Source organism: Mesitornis unicolor, unplaced genomic scaffold (genome assembly GCF_000695765.1).
Source record: "Mesitornis unicolor isolate BGI_N332 unplaced genomic scaffold, ASM69576v1 scaffold26709, whole genome shotgun sequence".
NCBI classification, from domain to species: Eukaryota; Metazoa; Chordata; class Aves; order Mesitornithiformes; family Mesitornithidae; genus Mesitornis; species Mesitornis unicolor.
This window is the reverse complement of record NW_010206959.1, coordinates 1-16590: the sequence shown is the minus strand read 5'-3', so window position 1 is coordinate 16590 and position 16590 is coordinate 1. Positions and strand designations below refer to the sequence as shown.

General features: G+C 45.6%; 1 protein-coding gene across 1 annotated transcript; it reads right to left on the bottom strand.

The window, feature by feature from the left end:
* Window positions 1-13471: 13471 nt before the first annotated feature.
* On the bottom strand, window positions 13472-16325 carry RPL14 (ribosomal protein L14; the record flags this gene model as incomplete). The annotated part of the gene is made up of 5 exons (XM_010191976.1): window positions 13472-13743; window positions 14264-14317; window positions 14668-14767; window positions 15508-15602; window positions 16224-16325. Coding segments are annotated over 5 exons (510 nt in total), but the record flags the coding sequence as incomplete, so codon positions are not given.
* Between the last annotated feature and the right edge of the window lie 265 nt (window positions 16326-16590).

Sequence of the window (16590 nt, the reverse complement as noted above, 5' to 3'; positions counted from 1 at the left end):
CATCCTGGGACAAGGGAGGTCCTCCTCGTCTTCCCTCCTCCCAGTCTCCTCGTTCCTCTAACCTTCACACCTATATGAGAGCAGCACAACCTAGAAATCCTGGCAGGGATGTCAAGGAGGGAGAGCAGCGGTTTTGGGCAGCCCTTGCTCCCTCACTTCCCCCCTCCCCGCCTGCCACTGCTGTGCTGGATCCCGCCAGGTTTCCCTTTCCCCCCTCCTCTTGTCCCAGTTTCCCGGCCAGCCTCTTGCACTCAGCTCCAGAAGTTTTCAAAGCAGCTTTCCCATCTGCCTGCTGAAACAGCAAGAAGGGGGCCCCTTCCCTGCCAAAACAGATGTGGCTTGCCTTTGTACAACATCTGTGCCTCATGCCCTCATGTTCATTTCAAACAGCCTTGCCTTTGTTCATGAGGGCTTGTGCAGGGGATGCTTTGGAGGAGGGCAGCGGTATTTGGGAATCGACAGTCCTGCTCCTCAGTGCTTCAGTTCCAGCCACAGTGAGTGGCTCCTGTGAGATTCCCAAACTTGCGGAAGTCAGAGCAGGAACCTGGGAGCCACCACAGATCCCCTTCCTCTCAAACACCCTCACCCCAAACAGCTTCTCCTACTGTACCTCTGGGCTGCTCACCAGCCTTGACTCGGCATCCCCAGCAGAGCTGTGCTGCTTCGGCTCCTCTATATGTAAAAGCAGTGGAGAGCAGAAGTGCCAGAAAGCCTCATCTTTTTTGGTCTGGGTTGCATTTAATATGGGGAGGAACATATGAAAATCAAACCAAGTTTTATTCCCTTCTCGCTCTTGATGAGTTTACCAATCCTGCTGACAAGTGTCTGAAAACCTGCTAAAATTCTCTTATACATTTTGGCACTCAGTCCCATTTTATTTCTTTTACTTGGCAGGGGCCTCATGTATTTTCTGTATTTTGGGGAGGGGGGGTTTTGGTCCACCAGTTTTAACTTCTAACCAGTGGAACAGCACTGGGCAACCAGGAGTGCTTGCTCAGTGCCTGGCAGGGGCTCGCCAAACCTGCTTAGGTTTTTGGAGGGGCAGCGCTGGATTCCCTTGTTGGAGTTTCAGCGTCGGTTGCTCAAGTGGGGAGGCTGCGTTTCCCCGAGCTGACTTGTCAGGTTTTTTCCCTTCCTGGAGAGCAGGAAAGTGCATTCGTGGGATTCCGAAGGGGAGGGAGGAGGAGGACAGCGGAGCCTTTCAGCCCTCGGGGCTTTCTTCAAGACAGAATTGTTCATACAAGCCCTGGCCTCGGTTGCAGGAAGGTAACCCCACTTTCCTCTGTTTAAGCCACTACTTCTTAAAGAGAGAAAAAGGGGGAGAAAGCTGCCTGCCACTTGGTTTTCAGTGCCGCCTGTGTCCTGCAGACCCCATCCTGGGCAAACTGTGCCAGCAGCACCCCTCCAACCCAATTCTTCTCCCAGCAAACCCCACAGGGCGAGTGAGTGGAGCATCCACCATATGAGCATCAGTGCAGCCCAGCTCCTAAAAAAGGTTTTTTTTTCCTTCAGGGCAGGGCAAATAGCTGTAGGCAGACTGGAGTTATTGGGCGTTTGAAACAGAAGGGGTAATTAAGGCATTTGGCGTCTACGCCAGAGGATTAATAAAACGTAATCAGTCCCTCTCATTCAGATAGCCTCATACTAGGAGAACAACGGAGCAGTTGGATATTGCTTGCTGGCAGATTTTGAACCCAGAAGAAAGAAGATGTCTCTGTAGTGCAGCCATCCCCCAGCAATCGCTGCTCAGGCAGGTTGGGCACAGATCCGACAGGCAGTCGGCTGCAAGCGTGCACCCTGTGCCGACAGCAAAGCTCACAGCTGGGATCCCTCTGGCTTTCTGCAATCGGTCACCCTCCTGGTGATTTTGAAACAAGTCAAAAACCATCTTGAGTATTTTGCTTAGGGTTTTGCAGCAAAGAAAGCAACAGGACGAACAGCTTAGGGCACTGCCTGAATTTATTCCTCCTGACCACCACTGCCCTGCCTACAGGTACTCGGAGCAAACCCAGATTACGGGTGAAATCAAAGCAATCGATACAGGAGCTCAGAAAGGGGAAAGGACTGCAGCAGCAGACCTTCCCTTGCCAAGGTAAAATGGAAATCCTGGCAGAAACTGAATACCCCGCTCTCGCCTGGGAGACCACACCAGGTACCTGGCACAGGCTATGTGCTCTTTGAAAGGCTTCAGTGAAGGCTCCTACAGGAGAGCGTTACTGCAGACGAAAAGCTGGTGTGGGGAGAGCTGCCTTGCCTTTTTCTTTGTCAGAGAGGAGTTCTCTCCAACTCCAAAATGGGTGACACGAGCCCCAGTCTTGTCTATTTTTCCTGCTGCTGAAGCTCATTAATGAAGAAACTCAAAACAGCCTATGTGCACTGTAGGATGGGAAGTATAAAGCACAACATCAATGTCCCCCATACACTCATACACTCTCTGGCAAAGGCTGGCACAGCTGCACTGCTCCCAGAGATGGTCTGAGTCACCACCACACTCACGCGGACATAAAGAAAACCAGTATCGGTGACACAAGCAACACCACAGCACCAGCTTCTGGCAACAGCACCAGGTGCCTCCTTGCCTCATTCATCACACAACGTTGCAACCCCTGCCTGACATGAGCTTCACTAGGGCTGAGGTGATGGAGCAGAGACGGAGCCCCCCACCCTGGTGTGAACCTCCCAGTGTGATGTCCTCTGGAGGGACACTAGTGATGGGGAGTGGTGGAGGCCCCATCCCAGCTCAGCTGGCTCTTGCTGGCTCAGATGGGTCTGGAAACTGTTTCCTAAACTCAAGCGCTAAATCTAGATGACATTAAAAACCAGCCAAAGGTTTAGAATGTGCTGCGGATGCAGGGAAATCTGCTAATGCCAGGGAAACTCGACATTTCTTGGGGCAGATGGGGGTACGGGAAGTTTTCCCTTGCCAAACTGGCTGGTTTTGTGACTTTCTGATGAAAGCGCTGAGCTTTGTGGGGACCAAACAGAAAGCACGGAGAGGCTCTTCATGCTCCCCAAGTCTATCTGTACTTTGCTGCCTTTGCTCCACACTCTTACATGCGATGCCACCCGGCCTCTTATAAAAGGTGGATTTTGGCTGAGGAAGCATGATCGCCTCCCTGTCCCACAGCAGTGCCTGTAGCTACAGCACTCACAGGCACTGCCTTTATGGGCATTCTTAAAATGTGCTTTGTCCACCCCTGGTGCTATTAAGGACAGACACATGCCAGAGCGGGTCTGTGCCTTGCTTGCCTTGCCATGCCCTGACTCTCCAAGGGGTCCCGCTCAACTTGCTTTCCAAAACGGAGACAGCCGGGACGCCACCTCGCACCTCGTCCCATGGGGTTGGTGTCCCTGAGCAGACCCAGCACCGCTTCCCGCCACCAGCTCGGCAAGAAAAATCCCTAAATCCTACCATGTCTCACAGGACCGTCCAACGCGCTCCTCCTCGGTGCTTCACCACCCGCGGTGCAACGCGGTCACCTCCTGGGTGAACACCAGGAGTCCCCACAAAATACAAAACTTTAAAAAATAGCAATAATAATAACAATAATAAAAAAAAAAATCCTCCAGCAACTTATCATCCTGCCTCCTCTTCCCGAGCCGTTAACCACAGCCGGAGGCTGTCACCCAGGGGTGCCCTTGCGGGCTCCCCCCAATCCCTGCTGCCGACTCCGCATCGCTGAGGGGAGGCTGCGGGTCCCTGCCACGATGCAGCAGTGGGCGCCTCCGGTCCCCCCCCCCACCAGGGCGGGAGAGCACCCTTCAATCTTCAACTGCGACTTTTCAAACTCTGCCTCATCCCAGACCCACCTCCCTGTGGGGAGGGGAGCAGAGAGGCTGGGAAGGGGGGGAACAGGCATTGGAAGAGTCTCTTTTTCACAATAAAAGCCCTTCTTGCTGCTTTTTTTCCTTTTTTTTTCTCTCTCATTTTTTTTAATACCAAGGGTCAGTTTGAGCCAGGAGGCACAGGTAAAGGAGGCTGAAGACTCACTCGCCCAACTGCTCCCGGTGACCCCAGTGCCACACAGAGGGGACAGACAGAGAGTCCCAGGGACCATGTCAGCCCCAGAGACGGGACAGCAAACCCAGGTCTGCTCACAGGTGCCCAGGAAAATGTCCTTTCCAGGTTTTTATTAACATTGCTATGGTACGTCTCCCAACACCTTTCACTGCTGCTCAAAACTGCAGCTAAGAAAATAAGTGAATTGAAAGTTACAGACAAAAGCAGAGAGTCTGATTTCGGCTTCAGCACACCTCCCTTCACACCACCCTTAGGTGGAAGACAGGGGTATGGGTGGAAACCAAACCCTGGACCCCAACATTGCTGCTCACTGACCCCTGGCTGTCCTTGGCGCTGCAGAGTTACAACGCCTTCCTTGAGAACAGTCCCCAGGGGCAGCTATTACCCTAATATTTATAATATGATTACTAATAATATGTAATTAGCAATAACCAAATATTAGCCTTGGCGCAAAGATGGAGTGAGCCTATGGGTGCTGGGCAGGTGGCAGCCAGGTGCCATAGGAGGGACCTGCAGGGCTCCCGAAGCTGAACCCTGCCCATCACAACTCATCAGTTGCTCCTCATTTCGGAAGCATTTGCTTTCATCTCCCTTTCTTAATTTTGAAATGATTCAATTTATATGCAATTTTTCTGTCAAAATGATTCCTGTCGGTGCAGCGGTGTTGCGGGCCTTGACTGACAGGCCAAGCGCTCCAGCTGGTCCCTCTGGGTTGCCTCTCCATACAAATAACCATTTAAAATGCACGCCTGACATTTGAGGAATTTGCCATCAGAAACAGGCGTGAATGGCTGCTGTGGGAGGCAGACATAAGGGATCAGTGGCCAAACCAGTATGAGAAATCCACCAAGCCTCGAAACAAATGCTCTGATCTAAGCATTTTGAAATTTCAATTTGATTTCTGCTCCCCTCCTTCCCCTGGAGAAGTTTGGGGTTTTTTTATGACATTCTTAGTGAAAAAATCAGATTAAAAATGCAGCAAGACCTGAGAACCAAGTGCATTATGAACCCATTTCCTGAGGAACCCCCTCCTCAAATCCATAGGGCTATGCCTACATTGAACCTGAGGAGCAAAGGGGTGCTCCCCTGAGGCTCACCCCTAGACCATACAGATATTTTCTTAATTTACTCGTATCACCGGGCAGACCCAGATTAGCCAGGAACAAGTGCATTGAGGTAGGAGAGCTGAGACTTTTCCCTGAGGGAAGGAAACAGATGGAGAGCAAAGGCGACCATGGGCACTGGTGTCTCCACAGCAGCACAGGGACCTCAGTACTCCCCAAAATGCCACCACTATAGACATTAGCGAAAGCTTCTGGTATAATCCTGCCTTCATGTTATAGACGGACTCGCCTTTCCCCTTGCTTGTCCTCATAAAGAAATTCCTGTAGCAGAAGGATGGAAATAGGCTGATTACCTTTTTTTTTTCCCCAGAAATCTTTTTCCTTTCCCTTTCTGTCCCAGTGGACCTGTGTTCATTTCTCCTATGGGACTTACAGACAAGCAGCAGAGAGGAGACAGATTTCAAGAGCTGATGAGGGACAGAAAACTATTCCACCTCTAAGAAACTAAAGTTGAAGGGCATTTTTTCTCCCATTTAGAAAAGTGTGAGGCTCTAATGGGTTTGAGGGACTATGAATACGACTCTCCACATATGCCAAGATAATTATAAGCTTGAATGGATTTATGAGACCCAAACCCTACCCAGATTAATCACTGCCTGTGAACCCCTGGCTACAAATGAGCTGCTCAGAAAGCCTTCAAATTTTCTTTGTCCTACCCTGCTATCTCTTATATCTATTGGTAATGGGCCTCAATGCTTTACTAAGGAATAGGCTATAGAGGAGACCCTGACACTTCAGCCCTCCTTTGCAGCAGCTGTGAAAAAGATGTGAAATTAAGGCTATAAGAATCAAACAGAATGAGGAAAGAGCTGAGCTCCTCACTCAGCGCTGTGGGTCTGGGTCTTGTTCTGGGACCCAGAAGATGCTGAGAAGAAAATGAGCTACAACATTGAGTTTTGCATCTGGTTTCGGAACGTGATGCATTCCTGTACCCCACTTCCCCAGCCACTGTCCCTCAGATGAACAAGCTCCAGTTCTCTGAGGTAGAGAAAATGCCAGATGTTGGTGATTTCTTTCAATGCGTTGCGTGTGGGAGCAGACTCTTCTGTCTCAGGTTTTCTCCATTGCTCACATGGAAATAAGCCCACCCAGGTCACTTACGGAACGCACCGCATTTTCATAAATACGCTGAAGAAGTTGCACACCCCCAATCCACTAATTAGAGTAAATTAATGCTGCCAGAATGCTTTTGTCACCATTTGTCTGACTCAAGACAAGCAGCAGGGGGTCACATCCTGAAAGTAGAGAAATCCTTTATAAGCAGTGTTTAAGATGCCAGAGAAAACAGTAACATCTGCAGAGGAACCACACATTCCCTGAACGCACAGGCTTTATGCCTCCCACAAATACCTATTGTGTCCTTGTTGCTATCATGACTCAAATGCAAGTATGGAGGATGGAACAAAGAGTTATTAAGTCTTTCAGAGGTGATTACTCATACCACCAGCTTACATTTGAGATAAATGCTAGAAAACGCTGGATCGCTTGTCGGACCACAGCATTGTTTTTGCAGGACATGAGCTGTGATGATTCAAATGAATTAAGGTTTTCTTTTATTTTTTTTTAATTTCTCAGGGCTATTTTTAAGGTTTTCCCATCTTCAGCCAAAAATAGTTCTTACCACCCATGTCCAAGAGATTTACTGGGTTATTAGAGAAGCAACCATTTCCTGCAAGAAAAGGTAGCTTTTGTGAGTGCTCGGCACCACCGAGGGTCTGTTGGCCTCCATCCTCCACAGATTTTTGGAAATTACTGAACTTCAGCCTTGTGTGAGAGCAGACAGTCGCTGAGAGCCCACCCAAACTTACAGGAGAGGATGAACTCATTGGGGCCACAAGACAAGGGTGCCCCATAGGAAGATGAAGAAGAAACCCATCCCTATGGGTTTCCTCACTCCCAGCAGCTACAGCAGCTTGAACTTTGATGCTGGTTTTCTACCTGTATTTCATTCTACACATTTCTATCCTCTTCTGAGTCTGTCCTTCCTGAGGCTGAGACCCCCAGTCACTCCATAAAAGCCTTATTTTTTCTTCCACTCTTTCTGCCTTCTAGATACAAACGTCAGCACTCGGATGAATCAGAAATACCATTTTCTTGGACCATGACCATGTATATCACAGGATTCAGATCTCTTTTTATTATTTACTATCCCCCTAATCCTGCACCATCTGCAGACTTTACTAGCAAATGAATGTGTGTGTGTCTGTGTATCCTTAACTTGGTTATTGTTTAAAAATACTGGATGTTGGATGAAGAACAATTCCACCCCACAGCGTCAAAAAGCTGATGTCTCATTTTAAGATCTGTTGTTGAGACAGTTTCTCATCTAATATGTAAAGCAGCCCCTCTAAATGATACTGTTTTCAAAATCAAACTGGCATATGGTGCTGCGCCCGTTGCCTTGGAGATGCCCAAATGTGCCCTGCCAGCACAGATGCCATGGTCTCCTCAGGAAGGTAACAAGTTTGTCCGACCATGAAACCACGTTAGCTGGCAGGTGTTACACTCTTCTCCTCGCTCCTCCTTGATGAAGACTTTGCCTATCCATCTGCCCATGCTACCACATCCATAGGCGGTGGCTAGGAAAAGCCACAAGTAAAGCCTGGGGAAACTCCACTGGAAACTAAACACAGAAAAACAAAAAAATCCTAAACACTTGCAAAGTTACTGCTCAAATTATTTGGGCTTAGAGGGGCTAAGAATTACCATTGATGGTTCAGAGAGCTGCTGAGCATCTTTGCTTGGCCTCTTGAGGGGAAGTTGCCCAAGCTCAGCTTAGTCAGGAGGTGTTTTGGGGAGGCAAGGAGCAGCAGCAGGGCCCTGGCTCCCCACAGATCGTGACTTCGGCCCTCTCCCAAGACCTTTCCAAAGACAAAAAACGTGCTTCCTACCTCTGCACATGAACGGGAGAGATGCTAGGGACAGAGCCTGCCTTCCCAAATTCTATACAAGTCTAGTGTCAAGCCACAATCCGACTCTGTTTCACTCAGAGCACTTCAGCAAACCTCCAGCTCCGATCTGTAGGATCGAACAGAACCAAGGAAAAAATGAACACAAGCTGATACACAGAACATTTCTCCCTCAAAAAAAAAAAAAAAAGAAAAAAAGAGAAAACAAGACAGAAGCAATCTGTTTCTTTTCCTGGAAGGAGTTATTGCCATATGCTTGAGTTGGGTCCACAAAGACACTGTATTGGCTGTTTTTATACCTTTGCATTAGGGAAAGTCCTCTGTCACTGTGGTGGTAGGATGGGAGAAAATGTGTGCATTAACATGTGGAGTAATCAGGCAATATTTAATTCGAAAGCTTTGAATTGTGGCTGCTGAAAATAGGGCAAGACCAACATACGGGCTCATGAATCTTTCCTGACAGCTCTGCAGTTACAGAAGCAAGAAGTGGAGCCTCCTGGTTATAAATCAGTCATGAATAAATTTAGGTTAACAATTAGAAAGTTCCTAATAATCAGAGGAACTAAGTTCTGGGAACTTTCAGAGAGGAGAGGAAAGGGGCTGGAAATCCCTGTCACACCCTCATGGGGCAGTGTAGAAGAGGAGAGGGATGATCTTGGAGGCTTGAAGCATTCATCCTGTCCATGCCCTCAGAGATTGTTTTGCATCATCTCCAATAGCCCCTGAAGCCAAGCTTTGAGTAGAAACAAGTCCCAGATGGTGAGAAAGAAAGGTCAGATTGTCAGGGGCTACCTTGCTCCAAGCTGTAGGTCCCCTTCAAAGGACCATAAGGACACCAAATTTCCTAAGCAGTGACCCAGGGCTGCTGGCAGTGTCTGGGACCCTGGGCACTCTTGTCCCGTAACGCAGCATTGGGATTTTTTTCTGCCCACAATCTGAAATTTGCTAGAGAGCATTTTGCACCATGCAGATGCTTTTAAGACTCCTACTGGAATAATTGTCCCATGACACAATTGCCCATGTTGATATTTAATTGTGACTCTGATGGTCCTTCAAATAACACATCACGGCACTCTGAATGAGGGCTCGCCATAACTCACCTCCTTTCCATGAACTCATCTATGAAGTAATATTTTTTCACCTTCACCTCCAAGCTTACAGCTGGTAGGGATGTCATGCGGTGCCATGGGGCTGAACAGTAACTTCTGTCTCAAGCACTGGTTAGTGCTCCCAGCGGGAGACTGGTTTAAAACACCAAATAGAGCAGTTTTCTACAGAGTGGCAGTGAATTTCTGAAGTAAGTTGCTACAAGATTGTGAAGGCAAGTAGTGTGAACAAACTCAGAAGACTGACCAAATTCATGGACAGTAGATCTAAAAGAGACAATAAGAGGAATAGACAGGGGTGTATCTTCCAGCATCCTTAATCCTGCTATTGCAGACGCTGGGGAACAGCAAGAGGAGGGACATGACCACTGTGTGAACATCTTCAATTCCAAGGTCATGTCCAGGTGGCTGAGGGTTGAGGAACCCTGCTCCCATCTGGGATGAGGACTGGCATGCATTGCCAACAGCAGCAGCTTGCTAGCCTCCCCCTGGACCTCGAAACATGCTACAAGCAACCAGAGCAAAAAATTATGCCACTTTCAGCTCGTCAGACTTCATTTACTTCATTATGCCATAAACTCACTGATTTTTTTCCATTATCCACAGAGAGTCTAGGATGACCTAAGACTCACATGTGCAATGCAAATGAGACAAGCGGTAGAAATAAAAAATAAACAACAGAAAATAATCCCTTTAAAGCTATTCAGGGGCTCCAGGGAGGAAGAGAAGGAAGAAGGAAAAAGCCCGCAAGCCGATTTCCCATCCTTTCTTTAGATCACCTTTATATAGCATCTGACTGCAATAACACAGCTGGCAACGGCTCCTTCTTTTGTTTGATGGCTTTTGTAAATACGAGGTTCAAACAGTGGCTTTAAAAAGTCTTGGCTGCTGAGTTATGGTGAAAAATATTCAGATGTTGTGCCCTCCCACTGGGTGTCCTTAGATAAAGCTCTAGCTGATCTCAAAGATAATATTCTTTCACGCTACTTTAATATGAACACTGTTACTTTTTCAAAGCCCCTATCATTTTCATCAAAGCAGAGCTTCCTGGTGAAATCCTACCACCTAAGCCTTTATCAGCATCACAGCGCCCTGAAACACCACCCACACCCCATCAGCAGCCCAAAGCGGACACGACAGAAGAGCTCAGCTCTGCTGAGAGCCACACTGAGCTGGCCAGGGCCTCTCCTCACCACACACAAGGCACAACACTCCCAAACAGTTACAGAACAAAATATCCTCAAAAATACCCTCGTACCAGGAGGCCACTGGGGAAATGTTAAAAAGCACTTCCTCTCTAATAAGAACTGGGTCAGCGCATCTTAAGGAGGAGGAAGTGGCTCTGTGCTGGTGGCAATGGCATAATTTTGAGGCTGGTAATCAGCACGAATAGCTGGCTGCAGGTGGACTTCTCCTCTCATTTGGATGCACAAAGTGGCCTGAAAGGTTATGGGGGAGGAGGAAGAGTTTGCTACAGAGACTTCTCTGGAGACCGCTCAGACTGGCTTATGATTGCTGAAAGTGAGGTGAGGAAAAAATTACCAACTCTTCATTTATTTAAAATGAGAATATGACACAGAGGTCAGCCCCACAAAGTGACAAGGAACAGAAATTATACAAAGTAAGAACCAAAAGCTGAAGATCTGAACTGAGTAGAGCCCCAACCACACATCCACCCCCGTAATTTGCTCGTCTTGCCACTTCTTGCTTGTAAGCTGTACTTACTCATATACCAAAAATGCTGTAAATAGAAATTAGCACCTTCTCATCCCGATGAAAGACAGGCACGTGGAGTTTTCAGAGACACCTTATCAATGTGGGCAGGGGGAAAGAAGAGATGCACAGAGGTCTGGAAACATTTAAGGGGCACTACAAGTGAAGTAAGGCAAAATAAATAGAGTGAATCCAGCTGTGAAGTGGACCAGATTTGACACACATCCGTGGTGAGCATCAGTGGTGCAGAAGGTTTTCACAAGTATTAACGTATAGGTAACAACAAGACCAAATGATTTGAAAATATGATGGTCATCAAGCAAATCTCAACTGAAGGACAGTCTGAATACTACTATCTGAAAACCAGTAACAGCAAATCCAGATAGACTTCTTTCAGATCTATTATATCTCAAAAAAAAATAAATGGAAACACATTCAGATGTCAAACACAGCAAGACATGTTTAGACAAGAAGCAAAAGCACTAAAGTATAGCCTTTTTTGAAGAAGACAAAGAAATATGCTTTACCAGCAAATCATTCAGCCCAGAGCTGCAGCTGGTACACAGCAACAGTGCTTTTTACAGCTTTTAACTATGGATTATGCTAAGGGGTCCAATCCTACTCCTAAAACTGCTCAGGTCTCCCAGACCTTGCAGTACAGATATTAGGACTTGGTTTGCCAATTATGTGGATTGGTTTAAAAAGCATGACAATTACCTGCTGCTCTCAGAAGTAAACTAGGATAGGGTACCCTCCCCCCTCCGCCATCAAGCTCCCTATGTGTTCTGCACAAAATAAACTGAGAAAATAAACACTGGGAGTTCACATTTTCTGAGCAGCAGGTCCTAATTCTTTACACTCAGCTCCACGCAGCAAATTAAAGTAGTATACCCTTAGTCCAGCAAAGTACTGGCATCTTAGCCAGCTATGAAGACAAAATAAAGATTTGGATAAGCACATCCATTGCTCTCACGTCTTTTTGCCATCCCTTTTGGCAGTGTTCATGGAGGGAAAGGCAGCACGGCTGTCCGGTTTGGGTAAGCCTCAGGAACGTTGTAAAGAGCCAACGTTGCCATCCTGTGGTAAGTACCAGGAACAAACCAGTACTTCTGTAGCTTTCTGTATCCCTGGAGATTTAAAGAAAGGACACAGCAGCACAGGTAGCACATGGTTTGGAAGGCAGGTGGGCTGCTCACACAATACAGAGCTGAAAAAGGTTTTGAGAGGTTTCATGAGCTGCTAAAAGGAGCACCAGATGGTGCTCACATGGAACATGCAGTCAAAAAGACACCACAAGAGCGGTATACTCTCTTTTTTCACTCATTTTCTCCAAATGCTAAAAAGAATGGTACTTTCACAGAAGTACCTCCATCGGCTGAGGTTTTGTACCATTATAAGGCTCCAATTCAGGAGAACGAGAGCTGCAAAGCAGCTTACACCCCACTCTGTACCATGGAAACATTTTGGATACCTTAGCAGCTGCAGAGTGGTGCTGGTAGGAATGAAAACGCTAGGTAAGTTGCTGCAGTCACAGCCAAAGTCACTCTTTGGAAGCAAGCACCTTTAAAAATGAGCAAATAATGCAGAAACAGCATTTGAGAGCTCATTATGATTGAAGGCACATCTATCTTCTCTACAGGCACTTCTGATTTTTTCCTGGTCTTACATAACTGAGCTTACCAGAAGTACATCAAAACCCCCAAACAACCCTAAGGAACAGCTCTCTTACCTTAAAGGACCTGCAGGTTGATATACCTTTCAAATTACTTTCAAGTTAAAGATTCTCAGAGTAGGTGGGTTTAATCACTTTAAAATTCAATTTAAAGTCAAGATCCTCAGATACCTGAACATTGCTTTAATCCCAATTTGCATAGCTTGATTTTTTTTTCCTTAGCCGTTACATTCACTCATATCAATCATGTGCTCAAGCTCAATTTCCAAAGTCATACACATAGCTCAAGACAATATTGTATGGTTTTTTTAGGCAGATGCTAATTCTGGCTGAAATAACCAACACTAGCCATGTAACTACTTAAAAGCACATGCTTATTCAGTATTTTTAATAGTAGGCATTTGAGTATGTTTGACAGTATAGTTGAAGGTCTTACAACCTTCATTTTTAAAAAAATACATTCTCCCTCATTTTATATTTGACTGTAAAAATTATTTGCTTTTCAATCACAAGAGATCTCAGACTTCCACAATTTCTTCTTTCAATATGAAAGTATCTCCCCTGCCATCAAACTACACAGGAGAAAACAAAGGAAAAGATGGATGCTGACATTCAGATATGTAAAAATTATTTCATAATGCAATGACTAAATCAGGCACTTCAGTGTTTTACATGGATTGAATAATTTTTAGGTCATGACCCCTTTACTTAATGGTTTAAAAAAAATTAGTGTAACTGATTACTCATCTTTTACATCCAAGATTGTGCAAGTGATTTTGTTCACTGCCAACCACTTCAATGGCAGACTGCTTTACCACATCACAATTATACCTACTTCAAATAACTGAGTGTGCAAATATTTCAGCTGGCCATGGGTCAGGAGAACCCAACACCTGGACATTAATGAATGAGACAGACAACAATTCTTGGTCAGAAGCAAAAGTGAACTTATGATTACAATTCAACTCATGTTTAACCATTTGTCAATTCTGAAGAATCAGAACAAGGACACAGAGTCAGACATAACTAGAAGTTCATTTTATTTCTGTGCCTTCGGTGCCTTCTGCACCTTCTCAGCCTTGGGTGCCTTGGGTGCCTTTTCTTGCTTCCCTGACTTCTCTGGTTTCTCTGGCTTCTTGCCTTTTTTAGAAGACAACTTCTGGAGCTTCTTCATTTCATGCTTGATGATCCTGTTTCTCTGTAAAAAGGGAAAATGTTTGCTATTCATCAGGATGAAACCAGCAACAGTTCAAGTATTATGCCTTATTAGCTTTCAGATTCTGCCCTTTTTGATAATCACCCTTTGCTAAGCAATTATATAGTCAAAAGACTTATAATGTATTACATTTAAAATGTCAGATTCTACATTAAACTGTTCTGATCTACCAAGCAGACAACATCATTCTGGCTGGTAACCTGGCCACACCAATATTTCACGTGGAATGACTTCTATTATAGAATTCAATACTAACAGCAAGTAACTCCTTCCTCAGCTATAACGTGAAAGACTGGCACACAGATCACATGGGCTCAAATCTGATCAACGACTGAGAGAAAGCAGTAGCCAAAGCAGAACAAAAAATTCAAGGCATTCACATACATTATGACACTCTACAATCCAAGCCAGCTATAAAAGCAAGGCTACCAACATCTGTATGTGACTAACGTGAAAGCTACAAGCATTAACCCCAAACATAAACGACACTCAAAACACTTACCATTTTCTTCGCTTTCATAACCTTGTAGCGATCGAAGTCGGTCATTTTGGCTTTCTGTTTGAAAAGAATCAGTCATGAAGCTCTGATATATGCACATGCAAGCAGTAAAACTCAGTGTTTCAAAGCATTCCAGAAGTAACTCTGATCATCTTCAAATTAGGTTTAGCTGCACATCTGGAACTAGTTCACCATTTAAGGCCTTTGCTGGGAAGCAACGGTGCAAGAAAAAGGTGGTTCTAGAAACAACTGAACAAGAAGAATGAAGCTGCTAGGTAGCAACTTTTTAAAAAATCTACACCTTCCTATCTTTAATCTTGTGAAAATACACACTTTACTAGATTGCACCTAATTTTAATAAGCAGAAGCAGTACAAGGTGCATTACTCATCCCGTGAAAAACTGTACCTTTTCTCGGGCTTCAATCTTCTTTGCCCATCTTGTTGCTGCCCATTTTTCATTTATGTTTTCCTTCTCCCAGGCAAGTCGCACGCACTTCTGACGAGCACTGCAGTAGAACAGTCACAACGTTACATTCACGGTCTTTATAAAAAAGAGTTCTCTGATGCTCTCCCATCAACCTTCTACATTACTTCAGTTTATGTCAATGCCATATGCATCTCTGTGGCCTAATTAACAATTTGTCGTGTAAACGCTTCACCAGGACTGACAGATGAGCAACTCCAAGAGGCGTGCTCACACGCTATTCCTAGCACTACCTCAGTCAGAAAGACAGCAATTTCTACATTACAGAAACTCATACAGTAACTAAGCTAAAGAGAACAGAATGAGTTCAACCTCCTGCAATTCCAGCGTAGTTCTGTAGGCAGGGAATATATTTCATGTCTCAAGGTGACCTAAGCAGTAGTGAAAGCAAACTGCACAGCATTTCCTGCAACTGCTTTCCCCTACACCATCCACCCCACAATGATCTGCAAGTTGCCTGGGCCAGTGTGCCATTTCCTTTGCTCCTGAACAACAGTGAGCAGCCAATATTGGTAACAAAAACTTGGGTGTATTCAACGACGATAGAATCATTAAGGTTGGAAAAGACCTCTAAGATCATCAAGTCCAACCATCTACCCATGATAACATAATGATAACCTGTTCTGCCAAATTTTTACTTGTGCACACGTTAAACTATTGACTTCCCATTATATGAACTTTCTAGGTTTAGCGAGCATCAGATCACGTAATTCAGGTATCAAGTGACAGCATTTTTATGAAAAATAAATACCAACAACTCACCTGTGTGGGAACTTGAGAACAAAGTCGGTCAGCTGCATGCACTTGAAGGGCATAGCCTGCCTCCTGACACCACTGCAGGGGCCATCAACTAGAGCCTGAAAAAGGGACACAGATATAGGGGGTTTGTAGCAGTTTTCCCATCATACTTGATTTACACAGCAACTTCCTAATAATTCATGAACAGTATCTTGACAACCACCATCCAAAGTTGAAGTGTTATGCAGACAAAATCCAAGATTGTTAAATCTTACACACACAACCCAAGTTTTACAGAAAGGATTTTAAAGGTCCATCTTTGTCTTTGGGAATAAAACAAATTCAATTTTTGAAAAAGCACACAAAACGAAGATAACATTTTTTTTCAGCTCTTTCAGGAACACTAAGCAAAAAGAGTCCCCTAGCCCAAACATTTGGTTTACACATACATTAATGCCACTCCACTTTTAAGTTCTAGACTCCAACTGACATCACTTGTCCACTTTACTCCTAGGAAACACAGCAGAGAGGGAAAATATCACTTGCCAGGGAAAAAAGCTTGCTACTAAAGGTTTCAAATACAGCAACAGCTGTTAAATCCCATCTTTTTCTCAGTTGCTTACTTCTTTAAAACATATATACACAGAAAACTTCCATTAAAATCGCTATATTCTGTCTTTGTGTACAAACTGCTTTTAAGGCAGAAAGGAGTAAATAAAAGTACAGCACTCATAGCTTACCCTATTTTGGTCAATAACATCCACAATGGCCACCAGCTTGCCAGCATGTGGCCCGAAGGAAATGAAGGCAACTCTGCCAATCTCGACAAAGCGTTTGAACACCTGGGAGCAGTAAGAATTGACAGGAGTTAGGCCAGAGCACACCTAAGGCCATTGCTAGATTCAAGGCTCTCACAGCCTCTGAAGTAGGTCCCCGAGCTTTCGAAATGCCAAAAACCCCCGGCTCCGACACTGCCAGGCACTGCCCTGCGAACAGGGCCCGGCCCGGCCCGGCTCCCACCCCATCGGCCGCACGCGGGGCCGGGGCCTGATCCCATCCCAGCACGGGTGAGGCCCCGGTCTTCCCCCCCGCCTCCGCCTCCGCCTC